The sequence below is a fragment of the Hyaloscypha bicolor genome (genome assembly GCF_002865645.1).
Source record: "Hyaloscypha bicolor E unplaced genomic scaffold K444scaffold_183, whole genome shotgun sequence".
NCBI classification, from domain to species: domain Eukaryota; kingdom Fungi; phylum Ascomycota; class Leotiomycetes; order Helotiales; family Hyaloscyphaceae; genus Hyaloscypha; species Hyaloscypha bicolor.
This window is the reverse complement of record NW_020194685.1, coordinates 2404575-2426100: the sequence shown is the minus strand read 5'-3', so window position 1 is coordinate 2426100 and position 21526 is coordinate 2404575. Positions and strand designations below refer to the sequence as shown.

The 21526-nt window shown below is 49.0% G+C and overlaps 9 protein-coding genes across 9 annotated transcripts; 7 read left to right on the top strand and 2 right to left on the bottom strand.

Annotated features, from left to right (window-relative positions):
- Positions 1 to 600: 600 nt before the first annotated feature.
- On the top strand, positions 601 to 1691 carry K444DRAFT_621968 (DUF1014-domain-containing protein). The gene is made up of 2 exons (XM_024882010.1): positions 601 to 835; positions 915 to 1691. Exons 1-2 carry the CDS (start codon positions 678 to 680, stop codon positions 1432 to 1434), a joined length of 678 nt encoding a protein of 225 aa, XP_024727503.1. The 5' UTR covers positions 601 to 677; the 3' UTR covers positions 1435 to 1691.
- Positions 1692 to 1769: 78 nt separating this feature from the next.
- On the top strand, positions 1770 to 2914 carry K444DRAFT_547767 (UBC-like protein; the record flags this gene model as incomplete). Its single annotated transcript, XM_024876324.1, has 3 exons — positions 1770 to 1831; positions 1887 to 1981; positions 2034 to 2914. 3 exons carry the CDS (start codon positions 1770 to 1772, stop codon positions 2912 to 2914), a joined length of 1038 nt encoding a protein of 345 aa, XP_024727502.1.
- An 817-nt stretch (positions 2915 to 3731) lies between these two features.
- On the top strand, positions 3732 to 5994 carry K444DRAFT_637947 (uncharacterized protein; the record flags this gene model as incomplete). Its single annotated transcript, XM_024884189.1, has 4 exons — positions 3732 to 4050; positions 4099 to 4812; positions 4865 to 5467; positions 5522 to 5994. 4 exons carry the CDS (start codon positions 3732 to 3734, stop codon positions 5992 to 5994), a joined length of 2109 nt encoding a protein of 702 aa, XP_024727501.1.
- Positions 5995 to 8201: 2207 nt separating this feature from the next.
- K444DRAFT_621966 (DmpA/ArgJ-like protein) lies at positions 8202 to 9811 on the bottom strand. Its single transcript, XM_024882009.1, has 4 exons — positions 9762 to 9811; positions 9582 to 9701; positions 9347 to 9531; positions 8202 to 9297 (listed from the first exon to the last, which is right to left on the bottom strand). Exons 2-4 carry the CDS (start codon positions 9664 to 9666, stop codon positions 8353 to 8355), a joined length of 1215 nt encoding a protein of 404 aa, XP_024727500.1. The 5' UTR covers positions 9667 to 9701; positions 9762 to 9811; the 3' UTR covers positions 8202 to 8352.
- A 689-nt stretch (positions 9812 to 10500) lies between these two features.
- Positions 10501 to 12260, top strand: K444DRAFT_603969 (uncharacterized protein). Its single transcript, XM_024878790.1, has 4 exons — positions 10501 to 11082; positions 11137 to 11211; positions 11258 to 11506; positions 11567 to 12260. Exons 1-4 carry the CDS (start codon positions 10852 to 10854, stop codon positions 11879 to 11881), a joined length of 870 nt encoding a protein of 289 aa, XP_024727499.1. The 5' UTR covers positions 10501 to 10851; the 3' UTR covers positions 11882 to 12260.
- A 364-nt stretch (positions 12261 to 12624) lies between these two features.
- K444DRAFT_546987 (uncharacterized protein) lies at positions 12625 to 14060 on the top strand (the record flags this gene model as incomplete). The annotated part of the gene is made up of 2 exons (XM_024876269.1): positions 12625 to 13230; positions 13329 to 14060. The coding sequence occupies 2 exons, from the start codon at positions 12625 to 12627 to the stop codon at positions 14058 to 14060; spliced, it is 1338 nt and encodes a 445-aa protein (XP_024727498.1).
- Positions 14061 to 14429: 369 nt separating this feature from the next.
- Positions 14430 to 14675, top strand: K444DRAFT_489515 (uncharacterized protein; the record flags this gene model as incomplete). The annotated part of the gene is made up of 1 exon (XM_024873187.1): positions 14430 to 14675. A coding segment is annotated over one exon (246 nt), but the record flags the coding sequence as incomplete, so codon positions are not given.
- Positions 14676 to 15986: 1311 nt separating this feature from the next.
- K444DRAFT_547837 (MFS multidrug transporter) lies at positions 15987 to 17849 on the bottom strand (the record flags this gene model as incomplete). Its single annotated transcript, XM_024876333.1, has 5 exons — positions 15987 to 16890; positions 16944 to 17273; positions 17319 to 17392; positions 17441 to 17462; positions 17512 to 17849. 5 exons carry the CDS (start codon positions 17847 to 17849, stop codon positions 15987 to 15989), a joined length of 1668 nt encoding a protein of 555 aa, XP_024727496.1.
- A 1807-nt stretch (positions 17850 to 19656) lies between these two features.
- Positions 19657 to 21163, top strand: K444DRAFT_657502 (threonine aldolase). Its single transcript, XM_024886164.1, has 2 exons — positions 19657 to 19914; positions 19989 to 21163. Exons 1-2 carry the CDS (start codon positions 19665 to 19667, stop codon positions 21053 to 21055), a joined length of 1317 nt encoding a protein of 438 aa, XP_024727495.1. The 5' UTR covers positions 19657 to 19664; the 3' UTR covers positions 21056 to 21163.
- The last annotated feature ends 363 nt before the right edge of the window (positions 21164 to 21526 follow it).

Sequence of the window (21526 nt, the reverse complement as noted above, 5' to 3'; positions counted from 1 at the left end):
ATGGTATCACTATCATATGATCCTCATATGATCCTCACATGCTACGCTAAACTCCTGCAAAGAACTGTACACCAGCGACTATGCAGGATGCAATCCTCTTTTTCATTTTTCTGTCAGGCAGTCTAGGCAATCCTGGTCAAGTTGAGCTCTCAACCCGAGCCGCGGCGGTTCAGAAGCCAATTATAGAGGAACGCAAACATGGGTTGGAATATTCTATCACTCACAAATGTTTGTGCCTTCAAAGGAGTTCGGAATAGCTCTCGGCACCAATTTGTTTGTGGAGGCTGCTTACAAAAAGGTAGTTGGTGGCTGGCGCGCAATTTAATTCGACTTGCAATTTGCTCCACCGGGAACTTCCCGGTGCTTGAAAGAACTAGTTTGAGGGATTTCGAGGCTCTGAAAATGATAACTCACAAAAGAAAGGAGGGCTCGAGTCAAGCATACCACGTGATCTAGAACGAGAATTGGTGCCTGAGGCTAATAATCGGATCAAATATGCTCCGCATTCCGAAGGGTTGACTCCACAAAGCCGAGATGGCGGGGTAATTGCCAAAGACAAAGACGCAAGCTTAATATTCAAGCCAGTGGCAAGATATTGGTACAGGTAGCGCAAGTTTCTTTTGGAAGCCCTCCTCGAGAATCTCCTCTCAACGACCCACTCAGCAGACGTTGCAAATATGGCAGGCAAGAAGACAGGAGAGCAGAACACCAAGAAGGTAGCAGGCAATGCAAAGAAAGCTGAAGCAGCAGCAGCCAAAGCCGCGGCTGAGAACGCAAAGAAAGCAGTAGAAGAGGAGCAAGACTGGAGCAAGGGAGCAAAGAGCAACGCCAAAAAGTGAGGCCTCCGTCATCTTGGGCTACCCCTCGCCACCACCCCACTTTGCAGCACATCAACTGATCATATCCGCAAACAGAGAAGCAGAAGCCGCAAAGAAGGCAGAACAAGCGCGCAAGAAGGCAGAGAAAGATGCTATCCTAGCCGAAGAAGAGAAGGAGGCTCGAGCAGTACCCAAGAATACCAAGCAGGCCGTGAAGAAGACAGAGAAATCCAAGGGCCTCGACTTGTCACAACTCGATGACGACGGAGAGTCCAAGAAAGCGACCGCTCTTAATGCAACCGGTATCGACAACGCTCTTGATGCACTCTCCTTGACTGCCGACACTGGCACGAAAATCGACAGACATCCCGAGAGGAGATTCAAGGCTGCGTTTGCTGCGTACGAGGAGCGGAGACTGCAGGAGATGGAGACCGATGGAAGTGGGCAAGGCCTGAGACAGAACCAGAAGAGAGAAAAGATTCGGAAGGAGTTTGAGAAGAGTGAGGAGAATCCTTTCAATCAGGTTTCTGCGGCCTATGATGCTAGCAAGGAGGAGTTGAAGGAGCTGAGGGAGGCTGAGAAGCGGAAGATTGAGCTGAGATTGGCCGAGAAATGAATGGATGACATGGCGTTGGAAAAGAGAGCATATCCTGAGGGCAGGAGTAATGCTTCATGACTCAAAACGCGTCGATGTTTGATGTGGGTGATGGGAAACGCGTGATGAACAGATGAGAGCTGGGTATGAAGCACAGTCAGAGATACGAGGAATGAAGCATGAACAATACAGTAGAAAGTAAATAAAAAATAGAGCTGATGCCTGATAATGCAGCAAAACCTACGGCCTTGAGGTTCTGGACCGTGTCTCAACTCGACACCTCGGCAGAATTCTGACCGCCTTCGAGCAATATCAACTTCATGCAACACAACTTTCCTATCACATCTCTATGCAAGATGGTATCGCAACGCCTATCCTCCCTCTCCGCTGTGCGGAAACAGCATTTGCTCGTCGAATTGTATGCCCCTTTTCCATCAACAAACCCTCGACAGCCAGCTAACGCCATGCAACAGCTCGAGTCTCAAGTACGCTGGTCCACACGGCGTGTTCATGAGCCTCACACCGGGCGATCCCACGCTGTGGTCCGGCGTAATATTCGTACGGAAAGGTCCTTGTCCCAATCCAAGCTATTTGGAAGCTCAGAGGCTAACACACCAAAGGACCCTACGCCCCCGCAATCCTGCGTTTCCAAATCTCCTTCCCACCAACATACCCCTCCCTCCCCCCTCTCGTAACATTCAGCACCGACATTTTCCATCCCTTAATCACACCCCTAACAACCTACATGTACACGACCGATATCCAAGATTCAGGAACCGTGTCTGCTACCGATGAGGAACGACTCCCTCCTGGTGGATTTTCGTTAAGGCAAGGATTCCCAGCTTGGTTTGGGAGAGCGAGTAGCAGGAGGAGTGCGGAGCGGGAGAGGGTTAAAGGTAGTTTGCAGACTCCATCAAGAGGGGGAATGGAGAGTCCTGGGAGCGGGAGTGGGAGGACAGAGGATAGTGGGGTTAGTGCGAGTGGAGGGACGGTGGGACATGCAGAGAGGAGGAAGAGCGATGTCAGCACGTATGATGTGCTGCGCTATATCCGTTCAACATTTGATGACGAAGAGGTGCTGGATTCGGTACCGCTTGAAGCGGCGGGGAATCCTGGCGCATGTTATGCGTGGAGGGCGTATCGGGCGAAATCTGGGAAGGTGTTAAATCATGAGGGAGCGGGGAAGGAAAAGATGGCTTGGCATGATGGGTTGAGTGATGGGGAAGACGACCACAGTGCTGGGGGGCACCAGAGGGTTGCTGGGGGTAGCTCAAGTCCTATGGCGAATAGAAGGCCTGGAGAGTGGAATTGGGACGGGGTTTGGGAGATTAGGGTTAAGAAGGGGGTCGAGGGCAGTCTTGCTGAGGCAGCCTTATATGGGAAGGATGCCGGGGATGATCTTATTAGGTTCTTGAGTATGGAGGGGGAGGAGGTGGAGACGATCAAGGAGAATATCACGAGAAGTCTTGAGGTAGAACCGCAGAGGAGAGGGGTTGCCTAAAGCCTGCTTGGCGAGGAATTGATACCCGGACTTACACCTACCGACAAGATTCGGTATTGGAATCTTTGGTCCATTTTTATGGGGCCTGCGTGGAGAATTGATACCCATAATTATCTTCTCCCCGGAGGAAGCATTTATTTGGGTCTTGCAACCTTGATTGCTTTGGCTCAAGTGGTCAAGAAGGGTGTACTGGCATGGGCTGTTCGACGGAGGGGCCTCACGAATAGTAGAGCTTCGAACGAGAAGTCTCGAAAAATTCGTTAGACCTTTTCATCGCATACGAGGCGTCCCGTGCCCTTAAGGAACTCCTGCGAGCAGAGTTGAGCTGGTTCCATTAATTCTGGCTCGCTCCTGCCATATTCACACATCACCCAAATAAACCATTTCTGCCGGTCTTTGCAGACTCTTCACAGACACATCACCACGCCTTACTCCAGTTCTAGCATGTCAACATCACTTCAATTTTGGCTATGAGTAGCAATAGTTTAGCAATCGGCGCTCTTATTCTTGTTCCGATTGTCATCGCAGCATCTGCAGCATATATTGCACTCAAGTTCGCCGAAGTATTCAAACGCATCGGCCGCTATTGTCGCAAATTCTGGGACAATTATTATCCTTGGTCTCATTGCAACAAGACTCGACGACGAAGATCAGACCTATCCTCAAATCTTTACTACGCAGATTCCTGGGCGGACCTCGAGAGTGTCAATTCCGACAGAGGCTACAACACATTCATCGGGCAATCCCCAAGACGCAAGTCAGTCAACTCGCTTAGCGAAGGAGGCGGAAGATCAAACGACGATAGCTCGGGAGAGATATGGCATCCCACGCGTTCCACTCGCCTGATGTGGAGCTTCACGAATCCGAGGTCGCCAAACCGTCGCCGCTCAGAATCATCAAACGTAGCCAGACCATCACCAACAGCTTGTCGGGCAGAGAGACTTTCGGCGGACGACGCGGTACTTCTGGCGAGTCCAATGAGAGCATGGGAACGCCGCCAGGAGGTGACAGACCATTGACGGTGCGGAAGAAACGAACGACGAGAGCAAGCATAAGTGATTGGGGTTTGGAAGAGCCTCTGTCGGAGATGAGTCCAGAAGATTTGAACAAATTGGATTCAATTTGGAAAATCAATGGTGAGTATTCAACTTCAAAATCATCTGCATTCTCTTACACGTTTGTAGGACCAAGCAGTCCTCAAGATGATCCAAATGTGACACCAAAGGCAAAATGCTCTCTACCAAGGACCATCAGCGCAGGAGCTTTTCTTAAATCAGAGCTTCATGGACGCAGTTTTGACATAGAGGCGGGCAGACACTCCGTTCGGGGTCAACGGCACTCGTTGTACCCACCACAACAAGAAATTTTTCATAACCGTCATCTATATGCCCTTCCTCAGAGTTCGCCTCCTGCGATACCTCCAAGACGGCCGTCCAAGTCCAAAAACTTCTTTCTCCGTGCCATTGGTGGACGCGGCTCCGAAGACATCAAGGGCGTGAAGCGGAGCGATTCGACACTATCCAAGAATACCTTGATACGTCGCCTCTCGCGTACTAAAAAGAAAACCTCGGGCTCTTACGATGCGTTTTGCGAAGACGATGTTTCTTCTGAGAGCACTGAACCCTCCCTTCCACCCGAGAGCTTCGACATCGCAGACGTTGGCATCAATTCAATAATTTCTTGTGGCACACCCTCATCATTCTCAGCATCTGATACAACATCGATTACATCCAACGACAACGTTTTCGTTCTGTGCCCTCAGATCAAAATCACACCGGAGGTAAATAGTCTTGACAACGGAAATTGCGATCTCTGGGTGGCTGTCGAAGTAACTGGGGTTCTTCACAAGGCAGATGGCCGCCGAGTATCCCCATCCCTCTCAGGTCCCAGTTCATCTGGTACGTTTTGGCTCCTTTCTCATAACTCTTATAAGTCTAATACCGCCTATAGAAGCGAGGCACTACGGCAAACTGCACTCTATTGAGATAGAACTCTACCCTGGTCGAGGCTGTCAACTCGACGGCATCATTGGTAGCCTCCATCGAGTACCGACAATCGGCGCTCATGAAACACATCTTGTCCTCGCCAAAGTCTTGCTCAGCAAAGTTACTGCTCCACGGCATGCCAGAGAGGTTTCCTCGGCTGATCTTATTTCTCAATTGGAGACACACCTCGGCGATACCATGAACTCATATCTTACAGTCCGGGTTGCCTACCAACATTCCGGATTTCCAAGCCACAGAAGTCCTTCCGGGGTTGCTGAAGGACTCAGCTCGCATATTACTCGCTTGCAAACCGAAGCAATCGCAGTCATCAAGAGACATGATTCTCAGTCTGCCTGGTCTCCGCGTACCTCCCAAGCTATGGCTAACCCACTGGCATCGAACCCGCTTATCTCACTGATCGAGACACATCTACCACCCGATAGAGCGCGAGAAACTCTCAAAAGGTTGGCTAACGAGCGGGCACCCATTTCGATGGCGAGGCGATTTCAGCAACATCTCCCTGGCTCGAGTGAAGACACTGTAAAGCCCGCCACATCGTGCTTTGCAGGTACGATCGACTCTGCTTTAGCCACACGACTAGTTTCTCCTCTTTCTGCAACAGTGAACGCAGCAACCCTCTCAGGGCCCTTCGCTCGCCTCCCACAAGCGCATCTCTCGAGAGAAAGGGCCTCATCAGAAGTCGACCCAGCAAGGAAAATTTGGACTGAGATGCGTCGGAATTCCCGTGGTGGCCGCAGCCGTCACCATAGGACTAGCATCAGTGCAGACCACTACTACAGCTTGGAAGAGGAAACCAGCCCGAGTCGACTCAGCTCTGGGAATAATTCTGTGTCAACGATCTCGAGCGGACTGGGTGGAAAGAGGAAGGCTGGAGATATTGCTGAGGAGAGAAGCAGGATCATGGAGGTCGCGTTGAGAAACAAGAGGAGTGTTGGGGCTGAGACCTTGAGAAGTATGGCACCTAGTGTTGTGCAAATGAGTACTTCCACGGTGGGGAAAGGAAAGGGGGCTACCTTTGGAGGTTTAGGAGTAGGCTTGGGACGTACTTGGGGATGGGGGCCGCCTTGGTGGTAACGATGATATGAGTTACACTGCATGGATTATGAGGGGAAATTGTGATTATGGTTATGTCAGATGGTTGCTGGGCATGGAGTTATTGGTTCCTTTTCATTTGTTTTCTTAGGGGTGTTTGTAAGACTAGGCTCGGAATTCATTGATTGACGAAGTTCGCTACACTTCTACCCTACATCAGACTTTGATCACACATTTCCAGTTTCGAGTAGTAGTGCAAACGGGTACTAACTTGGTGCTTACTATCCCACTACGATTCGCCCTAGAAAACAGAGTCAATCACGAGCTCGAACTGGAACTCTGGAGGATCAAATAGATCGAACATATAAGAGCCAACTTACGGTGCCACATCACGTCCGGCTCCATTTGTTACAAATCCCTGTCTAGCCGTCACTCACCTTTCACTTACTCCACTCAAACCACGCATTCGTCTTGACAACAAAAGCCAAAGCCGGTCGGCCAATTGTAACAATAGACATAGTCCGATATCCGTATGCGTTCCACATCGTTCCATCGTCCTGCTAGCCGCCTTGATTGATCAAATCGTTGCTGAAGCTGCAGGCTGTCTCAATGCTACTCTCCTTGTTGGTGACCGAGAAGGACAGGGTGAGTGTGGCTGGGGTGTGATCGAGAAAGCTGGATGTGAACGAGGGGGAGTACTTCTTGTAGGCTGTGTTGGTGAATGCGAAGGCTGGTGTTGAGTCAGAGGGCGTCAACAAGGGGGTTTGGTCGAATAGAGATTGATAACGGGGAGATTGGCTTCCTTGAAGCTAGGAGGGTAAAACTATTGCAATGGATAGAAACTCCCTGTTGAGGCTGTAATGTTCGCGAGAATGAGCAGATTGGGACTTTGTGGAACTTGGCGGGCAACTTATTTAGAATCTAGGGGATGTAATACAATAGTTGTATCTTAGCTTTAGATTGTCATGCACCATTCAGGTTGAGTGCTGTGAAGCGCGTGGTCCCGTCCTCCTTTCAGGGGTTCCTCGCTTAAGTCATCACAACACTTAACCTCGTAACGAGGTAACGAGCCTACTTTGTACCCTCAGAAGTCCGGTGTTTTTAGGGCATTTTGCTAAGAATGAGTCCCATAACTATTTTGGGCGCTTTTATTTTATATTTAGAATTGGGTTTAAAGCCCTTCTAAACTCGTTCTAGCTTCTTTTATCGTGCGCGCTTGATTTGCATAAGGTTTTAATCGATAGTTGTTCAGAAACTGTGAAGTGAGGTGGGCGACTTTGGTTTTGCGGGGCCTGAAAACCTCGCTAAAACACGGACTTGCGACGGTAGGCTCGTGAGCATCTCGAGACCGGGACTTTATCAATTAAAAGAAATTTTGAAACAATAGAATTAAAGAAAGACATATTCCTGACCTATGAAATTATATAGCTCTTAAGTATTATGCAAGGGCTAATTTTTTGCAAGAGTCCTGATAGCAGCAAGTGACGTGTGCCGGGTAAAGCTAGACATTAACCCCATTCACAACTTGGCTAAAATCGAGCTGTGAAGTAATCTATCTAAAGGAGTAAAGAATTAAACAGATTTAAGAGTCGAAGAGCTTTCCTACTGTTATGCTTCCCACCTGACGTCTTTGGCATAACGGAAGTAGGGAAACGAGATTCCCTGCTTTCTATCCAAACATCACAATAGAAAACGACAACTCTAGCTTCTCTCTCTTCAATAAACCAAGACGAGACCAAATATTCTCTAACTCATGGTTCTCCTCATTTGCCTTCTTCAAATCAACAGCACCACCTTCCTACAATGTAGAACGGGGCTCTCTGGTCCAAATGGTACCCCCCTGCCCAAGGCCAACTCCCGTCTTCATGACAACCTTAATCCTACGACCACCTCCTCCCTCCTCCTTCCGGCATTGCGCATCACAATCACTAAAATCAGGTCATTCGGATATATCTACTGGCTCAACGTCAGCGACGCCTGGTTCGTGAGTTACGCGACCGTCACCACTCTCGAGCCTCTCATTACTATCTATCCGGCGACGGTAACTGGGGTTTTTGCTTTCAAGTGTTAGCTTCAGCTACGTGTTCATATATTCGGATGGGCACAGTTATACTGAATTGGATACTTATTTGAATTCAAAGATGGAGACGGTCGTCGTTACGGGGCCTCAGATTACTGCCCCAGCGACTCCTACCGGTAATCTAGGTTGGGCACTTAATATGATGATAACTATGAGCTACTTTGAAAAGTGGTTTGGAATGCATTTGGAGAAACTAAGCTCGCTACTTTGAGCCTAAAACAAACTACTATAGATAGTCTCAAACAATGAACGTGATAGGAGCAGCTGCTGAACACGTCGAAAATGAAAGCTCTCAATAAAAACAACGAAGAGGAAATAAATCAAACATCAACACGATACTTCGCCAACATCTCCTTCACAAATTCAACCGGAAAGCCATCCAACGTCGCCCCATCAAACCCCGTCCTTCCCTCCCTCCCCGCAATCATAGAATTCAAGATCGCCTCCTCAGTCACCTCGCTCGCCGCCTTGAACATTGTATTAATACTCTCGTTCCTAATGATCTCAATCTCGTTGACTTCGATGGGACCGATGCCGTTGACACCTGGAGTCATGACTCGCTCTTCTGGTTTGTTGGCGGTGGATAAAGCGAGAATGATGTCGCCTGAGTGATTGCTGCCCACGCCGTGGCCACCGACTTGCGCGAGGCCGACGGCGCAGTGGCGTGCTAGGCGGATTAGTTGATGGGGGAGCATGGGGGCATCAGTGCTACAAGTCAATAAATCATCAGCCGGAGGAGATTTTGGGGAAATGTGAGGGAAGTACATAAGGTAGATGACGATACTTCCATCATCTGCTTTGCCAGCCACCTTCTCCTTCCGCCAAGGTGTGCCCTTCTCCTTCAAAATGAGTTTGCCCATGGGAACGCCACCGACTTGCATGTCATATGTATGTCCGTAATTTGACTGGACGATCACACCGACTGTGTAGATCATATCACCGCTTCCTTTCACAACTCTTGAACTGGTCCCAGTGCCTCCTGGAAACATGTGGCATGTCATTCCGGCACCCCCGCCGTGTTGCCCCTCGAGAATCTCTTCCTGAGTCATGGCATTGGCGAATGCTTGATGAACACTCTCAGCTTTAAGGGCGGAATTATACACATCATTCAGGAACCAGTCTGCAGTCTCGCCCACAACGGGCGTGCCGTAGTTATGGCTGATCGTCTCAAGAGAAGAGCCATTATCGCGTGCTTGCTTTAGCGTCCATTCCCATATTGATTGAAACACGATTCCAAAGCTCACGGAATTCGTTAGAGCGAGAGGCTGTCCGTTATGAATTTATGCACATGGGAGGCTGAGGAGAGAAACAAACGGTATTGGTAAATCCCCAGTCTTTGATCTGGTATGAGCCACTGACTTCTCCGTTGCCATTGAGAGTGTGCATTCCTGCGTAGCAGGGGATGTGGATCTCATCGGGACTGCGGGGGAGGATGACTGTCACGCCGTTGTGAACGTCGTCTCCATCATTTCCCACTGTTACTTGACCGACTCGGACCCCTATTGGCGTTTGAGCAAGGGGGACACAGTAAGAGGAATCTTGTGCTTGCCTTTAACATCGAGAATGGAGTTCTTTGGCCCAGTTGGGAGTTGGCCAGGAGAGTATCCCAGGTCTCTGATAGTCATTCGTGCCATATTGTCTGATTGTGACGTTGTATTGAAGGGGAACTGTTATAAAAACGTTGGCTGAACATTCTCTCTCTATATACTCAAGACTGGGAAACACTGATCTGCAGATGTTGCTCGGTGACTCAGGCCGCCGGCGGATTTTGGGTTTTCATGCAGCAAATCTCGTACGGTTCCCCACTCCGAAATCCTGGTGAATCCCCCTACATAAGAGAGCTATTTCGTAAAGTCTCAGGTACCATTGGAAGCAAGGTGAGGACTTGAAATTGCTTGAAGTGAGAAGCGCGGATGACCCCGCATCCTGATACGGAAGGTGGGGTGTTTGTAGTTGGGCTGCCAAACTTCGCCGTGCCAAGTGAGATGATAATAGAAGAAGAAAAAAGTTGGACGTCAAACAATCAACAAGACTTGGAGAGAAGAGAGGAGCAGAAAACCATGTTCTCGTCTTCTCTCCTTCAGAAGAAGTATAATGTTGTACCCTTGCGTTCAGATATGTGAGACTGGTCCCTAAATTAGACGGATCACACAATCAGCATCTGAGTTGGTCAACCGACTTCGAAGACTTCTCAGGTGGAGGAGGCTGGAGATCATAAGATATCTCACGGACCGAGCAGAAGAAGGGAAGCGTGGAGAGGCCAAGAAGTAGAGCATGGGCAGCCCTTGCGAGAACACGTGACCGCGCGATTTTGCTCGGACCCTCCTGCGGTGGCGCGTGTCTGTCATCCCAACCACCTGCGTGCACCACCAGTGTGTGCACCATGCTTTTCCTCCCAAGCCACCTCGTTTTATGTGACTCATAGAACTCGGTTGACGCCCAGTGGCTTCAGCTGAACGGCACGTTGCTTTTCCTCTGTCACCGCTCCATCACAGCGCGTCAACCCGAGGAAACCGCGCTCCTTCATTGGCGATTTTCTGCACATCCTGGCCTTTACCCCACTTTGTGAGACTACAGCGAGTGACGGGTCAACTTCAGTCCGAAGACCCGTGAGTCTATAAGAAGGTGATGGATGTGTAAGAATGCACGCTTGCGCATCCAGCTGAAGCCTACATTGAATTGACGAAATCCAAGCAGTTTGGCAAAGAGAGCTCTTTTCCCTAAAACACGTTATTCTGAATCAAACTCTCTCGTTTTCCAACGACCATCAACATCTCAACTCAAGCGGAGCAAACATCAATCCCCGATCACCTTCCACAATGGCAGAATTAATGCCCGAGCTAAAGACCTACTACGGCAATTGCCACTGCGGAGCTTTCAAATTCAACATCAAGGTCCCAGAAATAACCTCTCTCATGGACTGCAACTGCAGCATCTGTTCCCGGAAGGGCTACCAGTGGGTGTTCCCAGGCGCCGGCTGCTTCACCATTGAGAAGGGTGAAGGAACATTGAAGGACTATGAATTTGGACCCAAGAAGATGGAACACAAAGTATTTTCTTTCCACCCCAAGTTTACATCTAGATGGTGAGCTGATCAGTTGAAGTTCTGCCCTATTTGTGCTACAGGGGTCATGGGAAAGCGCAAGGGGGTTCAAACCGGCATGGATATTGGAATCAACGTCGCTCTCCCTTCCGTTTCCCTCACCCTTCAACTAACAACAACAGGCAAGAACCCTCCGTGACCTCGACGACATCTGGTCCTTCAAAACCAATACCTACGACGGCAAAGCCCTCGAACCTGCATACGCCCCACATCCCTTCAAAGGTCCTGAACCCACCGCCGACATCGAAAATGCGGAAATCTACACTGGCTCCTGCCACTGCGGCAATGTGACAATGGCATTCAAGACCAAAGGTCCGCTCAATGAAGGCCACGAGCACATCCAAGAATGTAACTGCAGCATTTGCTCTCGCGTACGTCGCCCCTCCATTCCCCCAAATTCTGCCCTTTCTAATTGTTCAATCCGTTTCCAGAACGGCACAGTCTTAACCTACCCTCTCGCCACCCAAGTCTCCATCCAAACCTCCTCTGCCCCCACAACCCCCTATACCTTCGGCCGCGCTATGCAATCCCACGAGTTCTGCCCCATCTGCGGCGTTAGCGTCTACATTCGCAAGCTTTCTATCTCGCCTGAACACTATGCGAAATATAGCGGTCCGCAAAAGGATCAGAAGAAGTGGGAAGGCATCATGCCGATTAATTTAAGGTGTTTTGAAGGGGTCGAATGGGATAAGATTGAGGTCAAGAAGCTGAATTACAAAGACTTTGGCGTGAAGTATGAGGTTTAGTTGGAGCAGGGGATCTGGGGAGGGGTTTGGACGCTCCAGTGTGAGGAGGTTAGATTTTCTGACATAGGGGAGCGGCCCTTTTTGAAAGCCTTTCACATTACTTCCTCCCTCCTCAACTTTTCCTTTAAATTGTGATTAGAAGACTCTAACCATATGCACGAATATCAAGACATGAATGCTTGAGTAATATGACAAAGGTAGTCTGGGAGCTTGGACAGATGGGTAGGTGATGCTATAATAGGATGGAGGCCGGCTTCTGACTCATGTGTTTGATTTCCTTCTAGCTCTTAAGAGCAGTATAAATGTTGAATTCTCTGAGCGTTAATCAAGCTCCTATTTGACCGATCTTACCAGAAACCCAAGCCTCTCCTCTTGAGTCAAGCCATGGTGGCGAGTCATGATCACGTGATAAAATTCTCTGGGAGGAAAATGGTGATACTATGCTCTCTCCCTTTACTGCACTTTAATATCTAACCTACACTTGCTTGTATTTCTCTGTACTCCAAAATAATGCTTGCCGCCTTCCCTTAAGAGTTGTGATGAAGCTAGGTTAGGGAGGTCGCTAGCGTTTCCTTTTCCAGGTTAGCAACTTGGGCTAGTGCCGGAGTCTGAAAGACGCCCTCCGACTTGCTACTTCCATCACAGTCCTTCTTTTTGTCGTTTTTGACGCGAAATATGTGTTGTCGATATCTCATTTCTCAGCAGCGGAGAGGTTTGAGAGCAGAGCCCGACTGAAGTTCAATATGGACGCCTTTGTCTCCCGGAAAAAGAGGAAGCTATCTTCGACCGAACCGGCAACCACGATCGAGGATATCAGTGCCTTGAGCTCGCCCGACGATGAGTCTACAGACTTCAAACTGGCCTTGCTTTCCTCCTTGCACCCGTACATCGAGCAACATGTTCTTCTCGATATTCTTTTAGCTCATAACGGCTCAGTAGAGGCCGCCTCGACGTCATTGAAGCCTTCCGACTCGCCACCGAGAAAACCCTCAGCTGCAACGGGGTATCAAAGTTCTCTCTCACCCTTCGTTGCCCAAATGGACTCTTTGGATGGTCCAGCAAAGCGAGCGAAGCTTCTTTCCAAGAAGGGGAAAACGTTGCATCTGTACGACCCTGCTGATGTCGCTGCTCATACCCCGTGCACGATCATCCACAATTTCCTCCCACCGGAAGTGGCGAATGCGTTACTCGTAGAGCTGCTCAAAGAGGCTCCCACCTTTGAGAGAGCAACTTTCAAGCTATTCGACAATGTGGTTCAAAGCCCTCATACTGCATGCTTTTATGTGGAGTCGTACGAAGAGATGCAGAGGCAGAAATCGGACTACCTCTACAATGGAGCACTTCTTACAGTAGGTCCCTCTATGGCTCCCTTTTAAGTCGGTTTCCCTCCAATGAAGTTCTGAGCTACAATCTCTAGCCTTCTTGTTTCATGTTCTGACATTTCCAGGATGTTCGACAACTCACTCCTCAAATGCGGAGAGTCTCTCCCATCGTTCAAGAAGCAGTCAACTCCGAGATCACAAAGCGTGTCAAAGACCACTACCCCAACGGCCAAAAGCTCAAACATCAGTCTCCGCACTCGTGGAAACCCAACGCCGCCAATGTAAACTGCTACGACGGCGCAGCCGAGAGTGTGGGATACCATAGCGATCAGCTCACCTATCTTGGTCCTCGAGCCATCATCGGTTCCATATCTCTGGGCGTCGCTAGAGAATTCCGAGTCCGACGCATAGTTCCCCAAGAAGAAGACAAGAAAGATAAATCTAAAGAAGACTCTGATGCTCAAGGGCAAATCGCCATCCACCTCCCACATAACTCGTTACTGGTGATGCATGCCGAGATGCAAGAGGAGTGGAAACATAGCATAGCGCCAGCACAAGCCATTGATCCGCACCCAATCTCAGCAAACAAGAGAATCAATATTACTTATCGAGACTACAAGGCTAATCTGCATCCGCGTATCACACCTAGATGTAAATGCGATGTTCCGGCTGTATTGAGAGTTGTACAGAGGAAGAAGGAGAACTGGGGAAAGTACTTCTGGATGTGTCATGCCGGAAATGTTCCTGGGAAAGAGGGATGCACGTTTTTCGAGTGGGCGAAGTTTGATGATGATGGAGAACCTATTTTTGGGAAACAGAAGGGTAAAGTTGACGAGACAATTTCGAGAGAGCCTTGATAGGAGTCTTCACGGGCGTCTATACGATTTCCCGAGGCTTTCTTCGATCCTGGCCTCCGCAAGGCTGTTCATGGCGAACCCCTATTCGCCAGCCGATACTTGGGTAAGGCGCTAACTTTTTGTGCATAACTCTGGAAGTTGCGACAATCTTTGAGATCAACCACCATTCAGCACACTCACCACTTACAGTGAGCTTGGATATAAACCACCATTATGTTGTCAAGAGTTCGAGTATAAACCGCTCACAAAGCCCGACGGCATCCGCTTGATCGATCTAAAAGCATTGTATGGATCACACCGCCGATATTCACTGCATCCTGATTCAACCCCAGGCTTGCGTCGGGCGATCTTTGAGACGTCTTCACTCACTACACTGCCCTCTCTTACGTGTGGAGCTCTGCGGAAAAGGTAGAGACTATTTGGGTCAATGACAAGCCTCTCAAGATTACTGCAAGTCTATTCTCAGCACTTCGCGATTTGCGTGGTGAGACGAGATCGTTTATATTATGGGCCGACGGCATTTGCATCAATCAAGACGATGACAAAGAGAAAGGCATTCAAATTCGGCTCACGGGTCGAATTTATGCAGAAGCATCAAATACGATTTTTTATCTTGAACTTGGAAATCCGAACGGCAAGGAATCCCAGTGTTTACTTGAGATCCGAGACGGTCGCAAGCCTGCTGGCGTAGACACATTATTTTCCATTTGTCAGAAAGAGTGGTTCGCAACAGTATGGGTATTCCAGGAATTGGTGTTTGCTCCGAATCCTTGGGTGCAGTTGGGCAGAGCTAGGGCGAAGTGGGCTGCGGTTTTGGAAAGGGGGTTTAGCTCGTTCCTGAACGTTTCCGGGGAAACGCTTCCCAGATGCAGCGAGCTTGGTCGAAGCAACACATATACCCTGAGAAAACTGCCCTGCTTCAGCTTGTGCAAGCAAGGAGGACCCTCGGTGTGTCTGATCCACGAGATATGGTATTTGCCTATATTGGATTTGCCGCTGATGGGGATGTATTTGTGGTTGACTATTCTAAAACTTTTGCACAAGTCTTTACCGATTTTGCAACACACATGGCGGAAAGGCATGGTTTCGTCACGCTGCTAGATCTTGTGTAGGACTTCAACTTCCAACCGCGGTTGCAGGATCTACCGTCGTAGGTGCCCAGTTTGACCACATTAACACCTACTCTATGTTTCCCAATGAACAAATCCCCAGGCTGGGAGCACGAGACGAAGTTGACAACCTAGGGTAAAAACCCCGCTTTCATCTCGAGAGACGACCATGAATTCTTACCTCTAGTTCCAGTTGCTGCCCGGAAAGAGGGTCTATTGCCCCTTTCGTGGAAGGTGCTGATCCAATGCACTTCGTTTTTCGACCAGTTAACTATGTCAATGCGGATGAGGCTACTGATCTTGTTCAGAGGGCGGCATGACATTTCGTCCCAGAGTTCTATGAAGGTCTAGAGCAACAAGTCCAGTACTGCGAGTTGGTTGGAGAATGTTTTGTAGAAGAGTACTGGGACATGTCGGGCATCCACTTGTTGGGGAGAATCGAGGATTCATTATAGACATACATTGAAGACAAGCCGAAGGCAACTGGAATTACAAAAAACGTGCACAATGGGATTGAGCTACTATTCTTTGATATCGGGCGATGCTTCTCTTGCACGCCCCCCCACCCTGCTCTCTTTGCAGACAGAGTCGGGCACTTTCACTCTCAAGCAGCCATAATCCAAGAAAGCGTTCTCCTCACAGAAACGGATATCTCGCTCAACGAACCTCGACTTTCGAATTTTGAGACTCAAGTCGAGACCTTCAATACGGGAGCCGGGAGGGTACGTTCGTGTCTTTGCTTCGAAGACTGCCAATCTCAATCACGCTACTGAAAGTATTTATTTGATCAGCTACATTTATTGCGTTATATGTTCCGTTATTCCACATTATCGTCTTGAATCTGCGTCTCCTTGTTCACTCTCAAACTATACTTCGCAAACTTACTCCTCTGTCTGATCCTCCTCCCAAACTTCAGAAACAGTACAGGCGTGGCACAGAAGACAGTTGCCATACAAGCCAGGATCACAGTCGCCCAGTTCGATCCCACTTTCGTATACATCGGTTCCCCGATCAAGGGGAACAGACCGCCTAGCACAGCTCGCAGGAAAGACATCGCTGCAAATGCAGATGACGCGTAGATGGTGTATGTATCTGCAAGGTACCCGGAGAGTGTGCAAGCAAACTCGTTGGTAGCAAAACCGATAGGGATCAAACCTACAATCGTCGCATACCAAGGCAGATTTGAAGCAGGCGGGACAGTCAAGACGAGCCACCACAACCCGAATGCAAGACTAGGAGCTGCGAATGCGAAGCCGATTAATTTGTCTTCGGGGTGCAGAGGCGAGTCATTTGCAAACCGCTTCTTGAGAACGCCTTGATCGTAAATGCGGGGCAGGATTCCGAAAAATATTCCCACAAGGATAGCGAGGAACAAGAGGGAAGATTGCTGCCGCGAAAGTCCGAAGCCGTGATAGATGACGGGGAGAGCTTGCGTGAAGAGGTAGATCAAGGCCCAGCCCACGGCACTCATTATTGAGACGACGAAGACGATGGGATCGGTGAAGAATAGCTGCACTGGTCGTCGGAGAGCCACTTTGGCGAAGGTGCGGAGGCTCGGGGTGTGGTCTGGGTTGTTGATGCGGAGGTGGGTAAGCCCTGTTCGTTTGTGGAGGATTTCGAGACGTCTTGCGAGGAGCCGGCTTGCTCTGCTCTCTTTGATGAAGAGAAGGAGGGTGGTGAAGATAGCCATTACGATGGCGGCTATGTGGAAGACCCACCTCCTATATTCACACAAAGTAAGCTTGTATTCGTACCAGGATTTTACGTTGCTTACCACCCAATAATCGCAGCTATATATGAACCGTATATGGGTCCTACCAGAAGACCTCCCGTGGTGGCACAGGCCCATATGTAGATGAGCCAAACACGCTCTCTCATATTAAACAGATCCTCAATGCTGCCCGAGACTATGACCGACGGTACAGCAGACGTAAATCCAGACAAGAATCGTCCCACCAAGGCGCCAGCAACAGATGGGGTAACTCCCACGATGATACATGATATACAATATACCAGAGATGCGGATATGTATACTGATTTGCGCCCGAATGCTTCGGAGTAGGGTGGGAAGATGACGCCGCCGAATGCTTGGCCGAATTGGTACCTTCAAAGGTCAGATGGGAGGGAAGTTGGGAAAGAGAGATCTCACATGCTTCCGAAAGCAACCAATGCAACTACCCGACTTATACCATACTCGAATTTTGCTATTTCTGCAACCGGAGGCTGGAGATATTATTAATATGCTATTACAAAGATATCTAGGGAACGTACTCCGGCGGTGCTAACGGCGGTCCTGAGGAAATTTAGCATTGAGCCACAGTGGTCGAGATTGAGTTACCCACGTAAAGAGATCTAAAAGGAGTACCAGCCCAGTATCAAACGCCTTCCTGGAAGAAGTCCAATTCCTTGGATGTGCTGATGCATCTGGTCTCCATTTTACATAACCGTCCTCTACCAACCTCAATCCGAGTTCTTCCAAAACTTTGGCTACTTCTGGATTTGCTTGCTGCTCGATTTCTGTGGAAGTTTGAAGGATTGAGCTTTTCAAATCCGCGGACAGTTTCTCGTTATTTGACAATGAATCTCGAGTGGATTTCCGAAAACTTTCGTCAAGCCCTTCCTTCTCAAAATCCGGTAGAACTTTGCAGTCCGTGTCGGTACATTCCTCTGTGACGCCCATTGCGGAAAGGTGTGAAGAAGAAAGAGCAAGAATAATTCAAAAGGTAATCAACCCATTCATTGTGAGAAGAGCAGACCAGACAGTCAAATATGGGAAGATTGGTAAAACCGCAGAACTACGAGAACGGGATGCGGCCCCCAAAGAGCCTTGGGCTACATACATCAGGGGGAAGTGGCCCTCATCAGCTTGAAGGGTTGATAATACGATGAATCAAGATCTTACTATGGTACGGAGAGAGCATTACTAAGGTCGCCTCATGGGGCTTCGATCCTGTCCAAAACGGCGACGTTGCGTCTCTGAGCATGCATCTTCGGGGCTCGTAATCCAATTCTCACGCCGCTCCGTATGCTCTCTCGGAGGATCGACGAGTTTGCGTTGGTGATACCGGCCGGGGTTAACGTGGACAGGAAAAAAATTCAAGATCCTACCCGTTCGTACTTTCCACAAGTTACCACTGGTGGTACTAGCGACTTGGCCACCACCAAATTGATGTTCCTCGCCAAACTTCATGCACGGACCAGTCAGCCAGAAGTACCTCCCATACAAATTTACTATGTAAAATACTTGGCCAAGTCGCTGGTATGGCCAGATCGCTTTCACGAACCACCAGTGGTAACTTGTGGAGAGTACGAACGGGTAAGGCTGAGTGAGGTTTGGAAACAAGCGCTTCGCCTCAAACCCCGCTGTAAGCCGAAAGGGGAAGGCTATGATACGAATAACCCAATTGGATGAACACCGAGGGATGACGACAGCACGCAAGCTGACTGCATATGGTGATTCTATGTTCTACCCGTATTTCTCACCAAAGCAAATTGGGGCTGAACCGTGGATTGGTAAGAGTTAAGCGCTCGGATCAAGCGGGCGCCGCCAACCAGCAGCATTCCCCCGGAGTTATGGCCCCCTATTTTGATCTCCTGGCAAACTCCCGAGCCATAAACACAATAAATGGCGTCGTTCGCCGTGTCGCTTCATCTCCTTTCCTTCACGACATGGGAACGAAACGTTTGGAATGGCTTCTTTTCGTATGGTCTCTTAGTCAAGATATGAGGGTAAGTGCCCGAGGGTGCTTCGCCTCGGCCGTCTGCTCCCAGGCTCACCTTACCTCCTCCTTGATCCTAAGACCGAGACACCATGTGGATCGCATTCGCACTTGGAAGATAAGCTGCGCCGCTTCTCAGACCCCACCATACTTCGTATCCCTGGATCCTCTGCAGTAGCTTCGGAGGCAAGGAATCTCACGCAAGCTTCGATAGATTGATCTGGGAATCGAGGCGAATGAGAGGCGTACTGGGCCACGCCGGTATCTCTTGTCAAGGTGTTCACAACCACGATATAACGTTGTTCAGCTTGTGCTTGCCATGTGATTCTCAGCCAGTCAAATTTTCTGACTGAGATGATTTTACGATTTATGTCAAGCAAGGCGTGTGTGATTAGGAGTCTGGTTCCAACTCCCGATTTGCTGTAATTTACGAGTACGACCCCCGCCCTCCTGAGAATTTTCCAAGGATGAAGTGACTCAAGCGAGTTCCACTCGATGGGGATTGCGTTGGTGCTACTTTAATAAAGTAGACTGTAAGGGTATTGATGTAGCCAGGAGGCAAGGCTTTCTGTTAGACTTCGTTGAAGAACTGTTCACTTGGTTAAAGCATTTTGACCAAGTATTAGTTATTTTCACTACTGCAAGTGATACCAGGAACGAAGGGTGGAAGGAGCCATCAAGTGTTGTTAATTTATCAACCTTCTTCCACAAATACTCCCTTGGTGACCTAAAATTTACCAGGTTGTCCTATTCCAACACGGGATGTCCCCCAAACCATGGCGTCATGTCCACATCCTCTCAGGAGGAATATTCTGCCTTACTTCCGCCAGTGTCGAGCTCAACCACTTTCGCGAAAAGTTTTGCAATCTCCATTGTTGTGTTTCCATAGTACCCAAGCTGCAACGGCACCCTTAACGAGAAAGCAAGTGGACTCTGACCAGGACAAGTTGGATGATGTCTTCTCCCTCTTACGTTTAACTTCTATTTCCTGGAACAGACCTGGACCCGCAGAGTTTGATTTTCGAAGTATGTTTACATTCCTTCTATCTTGTTCCACCATCTATTTTCATATATTGATTCCAATTATTTTCAATTATTAGGTGATGTAGTGACTACTCCCACCCTCTCAATGCTTCGTGCAATTCTCAAAACCACCCTCCGCGATGATGTTTACCAAGAAGACCTCACTACCTCTTCCCTCGAGCAGTACATAGCGAACCTTACTGGCCACGAAGCAGGCATCTTTGTCTTATCAGGCACAATGGCAAACCAACTGGCGCTCAGAACCCACCTCACACAGCCACCACACGCAGTGCTCTGTGACACCCGGTCTCACATTATCCACTGGGAAGCCGGCGGGCTTGCCAGTCTATGCGGTGCAATGATCCAAGGCGTTATGCCTGGCAACGGGGAATTCCTTACGCTCGAGGATATCCAAAGAAAAGCAGTGTTGAGCAACGATGTTCACAAATGCCCCACTACCGTCATGAGCTTGGAGAACACGATTTCAGGCCTCGTGCATCCCCTCCCTGAGCTCCAAAGGATATCCGACTGGGCGTGGAGGAACGGATTGAAGGTACATATGGATGGTGCTAGACTCTGGGAGGCTGTGGCTACGGGTGCAGGAAGCCTGAGAGATTTTGCACAGTGTGCTGATAGTGTATCTCTGGATCTTTCGAAGGGCTTGGGGGCACCCATGGGTGCGATTGTTGTCGGAAATAGCGGTTTTGTGGCTAGAGCGAGGAGAATTAGGAAGGGTATGGGAGGTGGTATGAGGCAGGCAGGAGTGCTGAGCTCGGCGGCAAGGGCAGCGGTTGATGACACTTTTGGACCAGGTGTTTGGGGAACGAATTTGGGAGGCAAGCTGAGAGATGCACATGATACTGCTAGAAAGGCTACGGAAATGTGGGTTAAGAGGGGAGGGTTGCTGCGGAGAAGGACCGAAACAAATTTGGTGTGGGTCGACCTGACCAGTGCTGGGATTTCCGATGAAGATTTTGCGGAAATTGGGAGAAATTTTGGCGTCAAATTAGATGGAGGGCGTATTGTGTTTCATTACCAAATTAGTAACGAAGCAGTCAGAAAGTTGGGGCTAGTTTTCGACACGGTTCTGTCTACACGACGATTTAGTTCGAGGGAAGGTAGGCTGGGCAGAGGAGAACAATGAGACATCTATGCGAGGAACGCAAACCCTGAGCGAGACATTCCGCCATACCATATCACAAGCGTGGATTTGTATTATTAAAGCAAAGATGTGCTCGATACTCAATTAATTACCTTTCATTCCACCTTAAGGGTGTAGCTTTGGAACTCTGATACTGCCAGTGCTACGCAGGTATATTAAGCTAACCCCAGGTAGTCCCTGCCAGCGTATTTGGAATGCTTCAAAGAGTCCGAGTAATACAAAAATTTATAAAAAGAAAAGTATCAAAATAAAAGAGGGGCAATTGAATATCCAACTCAATTCCATTCTGGTTGAATTGCTTATTTTCGAACTTTTAAATCCGAGTGAAATGCGCTGCGACTAGAGCACCTTGGGCTTAAGTAGGATCACCCAGACTACAGCTTCTCACACTTTCTAAATCAGAACTACTTCAACTTCAACACCAAATCTGGCCCCCTATTCTGTTGTTTTATA